General features: G+C 32.8%; 1 protein-coding gene across 1 annotated transcript; it reads right to left on the bottom strand.

Annotated features, from left to right (window-relative positions):
- Positions 1-236: 236 nt before the first annotated feature.
- LOC139482012 (tereporin-Ca1-like) lies at positions 237-10,160 on the bottom strand. Its single transcript, XM_071265648.1, has 4 exons — positions 10,073-10,160; positions 6,375-6,440; positions 5,004-5,251; positions 237-701 (listed from the first exon to the last, which is right to left on the bottom strand). Exons 2-4 carry the CDS (start codon positions 6,412-6,414, stop codon positions 294-296), a joined length of 696 nt encoding a protein of 231 aa, XP_071121749.1. The 5' UTR covers positions 6,415-6,440; positions 10,073-10,160; the 3' UTR covers positions 237-293.
- Positions 10,161-10,221: the final 61 nt, after the last annotated feature.

Below are 10,221 nucleotides of genomic sequence, written 5' to 3'. Positions count from 1 at the left end.
TGTGGCAATCTGTAAAAATTCATATAGTTCAAGATCTTGCATGTAAAACATTACAAAACCAGTCTTGTCTAAACGAGTTTGAAATCAGTTCAGTAAAAACGCACCTATGAATTCGACTCCACCAGCATCAAACTGAAGATTGGTAGGTTTATAACAGACTAAGTGAATTGGTAAAATCAGCTCAAATAGAAGCATTAATTCCGTGACTGTTACATGTCAATAAATACATAACTCAATACTATGCGTACATTTAATCTATTTTAGACCAATGAAATCAAAGCACGCATGGACATTTATGAAATTAAGTTTCGTTTACGCAATGCGTCAGATATATTTGGAGCTAGATCATCTTCAAATACGGGTCGGACAATGACACGAGCTTTTGTTCTGTGAGCTGTTCCCATAATACCAGTTATTTCAAACTTTCCGTCGTTGGTTCTTATCGTTGGTGTATGTTTATCATAACGAGATCTCACAAATCTCAAGCCATTGCCGTTTCCTTCGTTATACATTTGGTGAAACCAATCACGGTGACGCTCAGTAGCTGGTTCCGCCAATCCAACACCGAGATAATTACTGTGCCACCAAAAGTTGTACGGACAGCTCCACATCACAACTGCTCTTCGTCCCTCCCCATCATCTATTCTCCACGATGCCACTCCGTACGTTCCGGAAAATCCCCAATATGATTTATGTGCCGTCTACAAATTGGAAAATAGTTGTCTGTTCAAAGATATTTTGTATCTGAGACAATATCTGAAAAAGTCTATTTTCCATGTCCCGCACTTCACCAGCAATTATTTTTTTATTCAACCATCTTTTTTTAAAATTTTAAGTTTCAGTATAAACTAAATTATATAATGCACCATGGCCTGCCAATTAAACACTCATTCTTATATTTCTTCCAATAAAATATTGTAATTTAAATGTTCAACCCCCCCTAAAATCATGTTGTCCCTTGTGTTTTTTTGAAAACTAAATCATTCAAATAATATCCAAATTAATTAAACAGGCGTCTGATTCTCACATATACATAATGTATTATATAATAAACTTGCCCCTAATTTGTCTTTTTATATTATAACTATAGCATGTAATAAAATTTTGCAAATTTTAAGAGAAAAAAAATTTGTCCCCAGGGGTGATTTCCCTCCTGTTACCACTGGGGTTTTTTTACCTGTGGAAACGTTTACAAGACCAAGAGTTATTTTCCCATTATGTATTGTGAAGAGCATCATTTCCTGAATGCATTAAAACAAAGAAATAGTTGGAAAGGCGGCCAGGTTTGAAAATTCAAGCCCATCCAAGGTAAGAATTTATAGAAAAATACTTATTGGTGTTCTATCCTGTTACAGCCTTTTCTTACACTTTCTGAGAATATTTTTAAGTGTGCACCACAGCATTAAGTGTGTTTTTATATCATCTTTTTAAAAGTTATATGTCACAGGAAATACACTTGCATTTAATGTGATAAAAAGGACAAAAACTATCGCGTAATTCCTTTCTGTTACGTTCTGTCATGTTACCTGATAAAAAGTAACAGCATAACCATCATCAGTAACAGGAAGGATGTTCAAGACAATTTTACTGAAGAATCGAAAAGTTAATCTACTATATGCCAACCATTTTATTTAATATAAGTTATCACCACCATATTAAATAGATTTCTAAATAATATACAGTATATTTAATAAAAAAGTAGGTTTTTTTGCTTTTGATAACAGCAGAGAACATTGTGTAATTCTAGTTTAGTAGATAGTAACAGAAAGGAATTTATTTTAGAATTTTTCCTTACCTAGGCAGATTTTTCATCTTGCAAATACAGTTTCAAAGGATAAATGACATTGTTTGCTGTTACCTTCCAATTGTGACTAATTTAAAATGATGTTTTTTTCTTAAACTTTAGAATAAAGCAGAAAAATCCTTTATGTTACCAACTCTGTCCTGTTACCGTTGTGCTGTTACTCAAGATTCTTTCATGTTACCGACATATCTGACTGTATTTAAGTATATTTCTAAACCTTTTGTATTGCAAATGCTAAAATAAATAATTGGCATTTGATAAACTATTGCAGGATATACTAGTAAACCACAAATATTGTCTTAAACTTATTCCTTATTCCCATTAGAAACTTTTTAAAATTGATTCACTTTGGTAACAGGAAAGAACTGGATTTGTTTTGTACCATTTTTAAAATAGCCATTGTTTCCTTATTAAACAATTGTTTGAATTACAGACAACAGTTCCTAGATCCCCAATGTGTGTTCTTCGATTTGTGCTATTAAAATACTGGGTCTAAAAAAAAAATTTGTTTTTTCTTATTTCCAAAAATTAGACTTTTTCAGATATTGTCTCATCTACATTTTGTAAAATACAACAAGAATTTAAAATTCAATTAACGATAACAAACTTAGATTCATACCATTCTAACCTCAGTTGCAAATTTTGAAATAAACAATATATAAATAAACATAGCTGAGAGGGTGCCATTAAAAAAAATGCCTCCCGCTCAGCCATGGGAGATTTCTAACGGGAAAATATCATATTATGTAGTGAAAGTACTTTTGTGTGTGGGTATCATTTTTTGTGGATGAAGCAAAAGTTGCATGTTTATAGGTGCTTCAATTCATGAATTTTAGTTTTCTGAAGAAAAATGTATATATAAAAAGGGAATCTGAAGAGGAATAAGTCTGAAAGGGGTGGTTGAGGTTTACATACAAGAATAAGTGGACACAAGGACAGAATATAAAATAATTGTGTATGCATGTAACTATATTTGAGTATTGTATTTCTGTAACTGTAGAAAATAATTGAGCTCATTTGAATTTTTAAAGATTGTGAACTTCAGTTTTATGTTTTTGGTGGAGAACATTGCCATCCTGCTAAAACATGATTTGAAAATGAAAATATTTAGATTGTTATAACAGGTTGGTTTTGTCACTCTATGGCTATATGTTTAGATGATGATTGATGAATGGTTAAGTTAATATATTGATACTCAGAACAAGAACATGCTAATAAAGAATTGAATGTTTCTTTTTGTAAAGACATTGGGTTGAAAAAGCGTTGACAGAAGTACATTTTGTATGAAGCGCGGAAGCTCTTCATTTTAAAAATATGCGCAGAGTCAACGGATGTACAACCCTATGAAATTACTTAAAGAAGCATTGAATATTATAATGACATGTTTTCGCAACGATAATGAAAACAGTTACAATCAATTTTATTGTGGAAGCGTATGTCAACATGAATGTTACAATTTATTTCAAATTGAATGTTAGTTATGACTCGAGACAGATGTTAACCAATCAGAATAACGTATTTCAATGAAACACACATCTAATGTAATTATTGCAATATGAATATTCAACCTGATCTGTACCCCGCAGCCACGTTTAGCCAAATTTGTAACGTGCTAAATAACGAGATAACAGTTATCAATACCCGGACAAATTATTTTGACTGTTGTCTATGCTTTTTTTTTTATAAAACTTTTATTCAGGCCGGGGTAAATACCCATGACCTCCCACATTAGAGACGAACAAACTATCGCTAGGTATGGAACGCCACAGCTGTCTTATGTAGAACTCTGATATTACGTTATTTGGTGTATTATTACTTCATGATAGCTGTGACGTTCCATAGCTAGACAACCGGTTTATATGTTTGGATTGAAGCCAACGAAAATAAAAGAGTGCTTAACTTTACAGAAGAAAGAAATTGAATACAGTCATATTTAGATAATTGACCTTCAAGTTATTGACTCAAATAAAAAAAAAGCTTTATTAAGTAATTAACTCAAAGATGTCCTCAATTACATGTATAAAGTGCAAATATTGCAATTAAATTACTAAAGTCTTTGATGAATAAATCATTTGAAAAATATATATGTAGTACATGTATTTATACTGGGGGCATAGTGGTACTCGAATGATGTGGCGCCTCACGGCCATTCTACGACACTCGGGTGTCTGTCAGTTATTCAGTATTCTGGCCGTCAGGACCTACTTGAACAACGATGTTAAAACAATGGCAGAAAAAACGATACATATCGATTACTACAATAACACTTGGGTGTCTGCCAGTTATTCAGTATTCCGGCCGTCAGGACCTACTTGAATAACGATGTTAAAAAAAATGGCAGTAAAAACGATACAAATCGATTACTACAATAAAGAATTTCTTACATTTGACAACACTTATTATCGCTATTTTGTGCCATTTTTCCTTTGATCTTTTTTGGTGATAATTTTTCATATCATGCTACTCGCTTGAGATTGAAAATTACCGCTAGAAACTAAACAGGCACGTGGCGTTGCTAACGAAATTGACATTAAATTGACAACGTCGTCATAGGTAAAATAGCGATAAACAGATTATCATTGGTCATCTCAACTCGATTGCCTTTCTCGCTTGAGACGGGACGGCTCAAGCGAGAAAATCAATCATGTTGAGATGATCAACGATAATCTATAAATATGTGATAAAAGATATTGATTACACACGAACTTTTTCTTATTGGTTTAGGTGATGTATGGTATAGCCAAAACCTTATTTGTGACTTGCCTGATGTATATTTTGCTGTCATAAAGCAACGTTTGTACGATTGTCTAAAACAAGAACTTGATGCTCAGTTACATATGTCTCCAAAATGTTCTAATTATAAATATATGTTAGATAATTTTTGTCTGCAATTTTATTTATGCAAACCAATTCCAAATGTTTACAAAAAATGTATAACAAAAATAAGATTAAGTAGCCACAACTTAGCTATAGAAAATGGAAGATTTAATGGTGTAACAAGAAATAATAGAATATGTACTTTTTGTAAAAATGATTTAGAGGATGAGTTTCATTTCATCCTCAAATGTCCACGTTTTCAAGGTTTTAGAACAATTTATATTATAAAGATATACATGCGATTACATTTATTAATTACATATTTACTTTAACTGGTTACATATGATTACTATTTCTGATTAAATGTAATTACAAAACTTACAAATTTCTCTCGAAGTGTAGGTCTGATAAAAACTGGAGACGACTGTAATTCACCTTTCTTAATGGTAGCATGAGGATTCACGAGGTTGTATTTTGTCCAATTTTCTACTTCAATTGTGCACACAACACGATAATTAGCTTCGGCTGTCATCATAGTAGCTCCAGATTCTATTGAAGTCGAGGCAGCAGTAACCCCCAAGTCGGCCCAATTAATTGGAATTCTCACAGCTGAAGAGTATGCCATTGATCCTATGGATGAAAACAATTAGAAACGAAACATTTTAAAAATTCAGTAAATTTGCAGGCTCTTAACATGAGCTGTGGACACAAAGATATGTCTTTTTTTATCCAAAGTTAAACTAATGTTGAAATTAAAAAGGAAATTATTTGATCATGCTAGTGTCTGATATTATAGTGTCGTGTGAAAGAGTGTCCGCCTAGAAAGTGTTTACACTTATCAAATAATGTCCATTGCCATGACATTATGTCTCTGTAAAGAACAATATATCATAGCAGTAGATATAAAATTATGTCCTCCGAGGGAAGTATTAAAAGGTCATTTGAGCTTTTTACAATACTTAAGTTTTGATTTAAATACATGTAGGGTTATTAAAAATAAATTAATTTAAACATAGATACATTGAGGATGTTTCATTCAATCTTGTAAACGAAAAACAATCAAAATTCACAATGCAATCCGCATGCATTTAATCTATTTATCAAATCGGTATGAGCTTACACAATCATAAAACAATACTAGGCAGAATTTGAATCCTGCGAAGATCTGTGTCTAGTTCGGTACTTTTTAAATTTTGCTATCAGTCCGAATTTAAAAAGGAGTAGGTCCGGTAACGACCAATTTTGGCCTCAAATTTCAGGCTCATCTGACTAAAGATTTTGGACACTTTTTAAACACTTAAGTGTCTATTTCAGTTGATTCAATTAATTCATGTGAAAGATTTTAACTGATTAAGTCATTTAAAACGCTCCGATTGTCAAAAACAGCCCATATCTATGTAGCAGAAGCTTTTACTTTCAAATAAATAGCAAAAAGTTTACATTTTAAACAATTTTGTAAAACTGCTATATTTTGGGGTCAAAAAGGGGTCTTGTACTGGACCTACTCCTTTGTCTAACTCTCGTTCCAAATCTGCTCGCTAACCGATAGCTGCATCAACTGTCTACCAATTTATATATACAAAAATAAATTTACACAAAGGTTGAAGAACTGAAAAAATTACTTGAAATAAAGCCAATTTAGGTGTAAAATGGGACACTCGGTTAATCTGAGGTCAGCTCTCTGATATGAGCGGTTCTAATTGTCATGCGAATTTTAACTAGGTTTACAATTTCGGTATATATATATACTTACCAACCAATACGACAAGGAATAAAGTACAAGACGCTTCCATGTTGATTCTGTATGATCAAACGGTTCCTAAAACAAAAACGAATAGCTACATTACAGCAGATTGCATTGAGTGTGTCGATAATGGTAATATCGTTGGTTAGCTTGCTTACTAGCTGAACCTTGAAGCCATTATTAGGTAAGGTATACTAAATTTTTGTTGGTCCACCAAAAACCTATAGAGAATAAAATGCAGAGGAAATAGAGAATAATGGGGTGCTAAATTATAGGGAATACAGAATATCGGGGTGCTAACTTATAGGGAATAGAGTATATTTGGGTGCTAAATTATAGGGAATAGAGTATATTTGGGTGCTAAATTATAGGGAATACAGAATATCGGGGTGCTAAAATATAGGGAATAGAGAATATCTGGGTGCTAAATTATAGGGAATAGAGTATAATTATTGGGGTGCTAAATTATAAGGAATAGAGTATATTGGGGTACTAAATTATAGGGAATAGAGAATAGTGGGGTGCTAAATTATAGGCAATAGAGTATATTGGGGTGCTAAATGATAGGGAATAGAGTATATTGAGTTGCTAAATTATAGCTATAGGGAATAGAGAATATCGGGTGTTAAATTATAGGGGATAGAGTATATTGGGGTGCTAAATTATAGGGAATAGAGTATATTGGGGTGCTAAATTAATGGGAATAGAGTATATTTGGTTGCTAAATAATAAAAAAAAAAAAAACGAAACATAATCGAGTATAATGGGCAAAATTAATAAAAAATAGAAACAAATTATCAAACAAAAATAATTTAAAGAATACAGGGATGTAAGAAACTCATTTAAACCCCAATATGATTACGATTCCACATAACGGACTACTATTATTATTTCCTGAACTAGTTTTTTTGAAAAATACACACTTTTGTCATATATAATGTCCGTATATTCACCACAAAGTCCAAGTACAGACAAACCAGCAAAACCGACGACTACATGTAAAATTGATATGGACGTAGCAAAAGAATGGCAATATATATATGAACATCAATATGCTAGTATTTTTATAGTGTAGTTGAGTGAACAAAGCCTGTATTTAATGAAATTCGGTCCTTTTTTGTATCACAATCAGTTATCTGACGATCTAAAATGTATAGCCGGTTTAAAAATGACACAACTTAATCAAGGACCAGCTACGCATCGAAACTTTTCAAGAGCTCAGATCCACAGGCAGCAGCGCTGGACCCCCGTTTTTTCTATAAGTATATTGTTTGTTTTGATTGCTTAGTTGTTGTCCTTTAATGTTCCTCATAACCTTTTGGCTAATATGGCTGTATTTACACTACAAATTTTGCTCTTAATATATATTTAAAATTGAGTACAGTCAACCCTGTGCATATGGAATAAAATTAAGAAAGGAAATGGTGAATATGTCAAAGCGACAACCACCCGACCATAGAGCAAACAACAGCCGAAGGCAACCAATGGGTCTTCAATGTAGCGAGAATTCCCGCACCCGTAGGTGTCCTTCAGCTGGCCCCTAAAATATGCATAATAGTACAGTGATAATGGACGTCATACTAAACTCCGAATTATACACAAGAAACTAAAATTTAAAATCATACAAGACTAACAAAGGCCAGAGGCTCCTGACTTGGGACAGGCGCAAAATTGCGGCGGGGTTAAACATGTTTATGAGATCTCAACCCTCCCCCTATACCTCTAGCCAATGTAGAAAAGTAAAACAATAACAATACGCACATTAAAATTCAGTTCAAGAGAAGTCCGAGTCTGATGTCAAAAGATGTAACAAAAGAAAATAAATAAAATGACAATAATACATAAATAACAACAGACTACTAGCAGTTAACTGACATGCCAGCTCCAGACCTCAATTAAACTGATTGAAAGATTATGTCTTCATCATATGAATATCAGGTACAATCCCTCCCGTTAGGGGTTTAGTATCATACTATCATAAAATATATGAGAAGAACATAACCCGTGTCATGCCAACAACTGTTTTTTTAGAAATAAATGTGTTTAGTTCCGATGCAAAGACCCTATCAGTGAATCTATGTTAAAGCCAAAATATGCAATCTTTAATGACCTGACAACAGTATCGTAACTATATCCCCTTTTAATAAGTCTATTTAAAGGTTTTGTTAGTTTCTGAGGAGAATACTGACATTTTTGTGCTTTATAAAGAATATTTCCATAAAATTTTGGATGTGAAATACCTGAACGTATAAGATGTCTGCATGTTGAATTATATTTACGAATTATTTCCTTATACCGGTGATAAAATTTAGTAAATGTTTTGACCAGTTTGTGATATCGAAAACCCTGGTGTAATAATTTTTCAGTAATACATAAATTTCTCTCGCTAAAATCTAATACATTGTTACATACACGAGCGAATCGTACAAGTTGAGATATATAAACACCATAAGATGGTGACAAGGGAACGTCACCATCTAAAAATGGATAATTAACAATAGGAAATGAAAAATCATCTCTTTTATCATAAATTTTTGTATTAAGCTTCCCGTTTATGATATAGATATCAAGATCGAGGAAAGGGCAGTGGTCATTGTTGTCATTAGCTTTATTTAAAGTAAGTTCTACAGGATAAATTTCTTTAGTATACATACTGAAGTCGTCATTATTTAGAGCCAATATATCATCCAAATATCTAAAAGTATTGTTAAATTTTTGTATCAAATGTTGTTTTGATGGGTCTTTGCTAATTTTAGTCATAAATTGTAACTCATAACAATACAAAAACAGGTCCGCAATAAGTGGTGCACAGTTAGTCCCCATTGGAATTCCAATAACTTGACGATATACGGAATCTCCAAAGCGAACAAAAATGTTATCAAGTAAAAATTCAAGTGCATAAATAGTATCAAAGCATGTCCAATTGACATAGTTCTTTTGTTTATTGCTACTAAAAAATGATCTAAAAGAGAAACATATCGTAGGTGCATCAGTTGTTTTGTCAGTTTTCCTATCAAAGGTCGGTGGTTTTCTCCGGGCACTCCGGCTTCCTCTACCAATAAAATATCATAGAACGGCAAGTCATCAATAACACCAGAGGACTAAAGGTACCAAACAGCAACAAACCACAGTATAAACATTCTTTTTTCGTGGAAACAACTATTCACTGGAACCAACTACCAGATAAAGTTGTGCATGCAGGTTCTGTAGAGGCATTTAAGACCGCTCTACAAGAACACCACCCATAGCAACGGCGCTCTTCTCCACCGTGTATAAAAGCCTAAACAGGATTCTACACGTACCACTACAGATACAGATACAGATAAAAACTGGCCGACACGAAATAGCCTAAATGTGGCGTTAAAACACAAAAAATGAAATCAATCATCAGTTATTTTGTACTCATCGTAGATTTTGTGGTGTAAACACGGCCATATTTTTGAATTCCTTTTGATGAATCCTATTATTTCAAGTTAATTTTAATTATAAGAATGTATTCTTGCTCTTATCCATACAGATATAACAAAACTAGAAGTGTATAATATGATTCCCGTCTGTTCTTGGACAGATACGAATTTTCTACGAAATTTCAAAATACATTATGGTGAACCTCAAATTAGTAGATAACATAATATTTGCCTAAAATTAACATTGAATTAGTTCTCTCTTCATTCCATAATAGTTTGTTAACTAAATAAAGCTCTTACCTCTTCGCTGGCCTAGGTACGCACTGACTGATTTAAAAATTGATTTAATAGTAGCCGTTGAAACTCGTGATTTACTCGTGCAGAAAGTTTCCGTTAATCAATTAAGATGACTTTATTTACATAGGGTGACATTTATTCAATTTCTCGAC

The sequence above is a fragment of the Mytilus edulis genome, chromosome 7 (genome assembly GCF_963676685.1).
Source record: "Mytilus edulis chromosome 7, xbMytEdul2.2, whole genome shotgun sequence".
NCBI lineage: Eukaryota > Metazoa > Mollusca > Bivalvia > Mytilida > Mytilidae > Mytilus > Mytilus edulis.
Note: the sequence above shows the minus strand (reverse complement) of the source record. Positions and strands in the feature narration are given on the sequence as shown.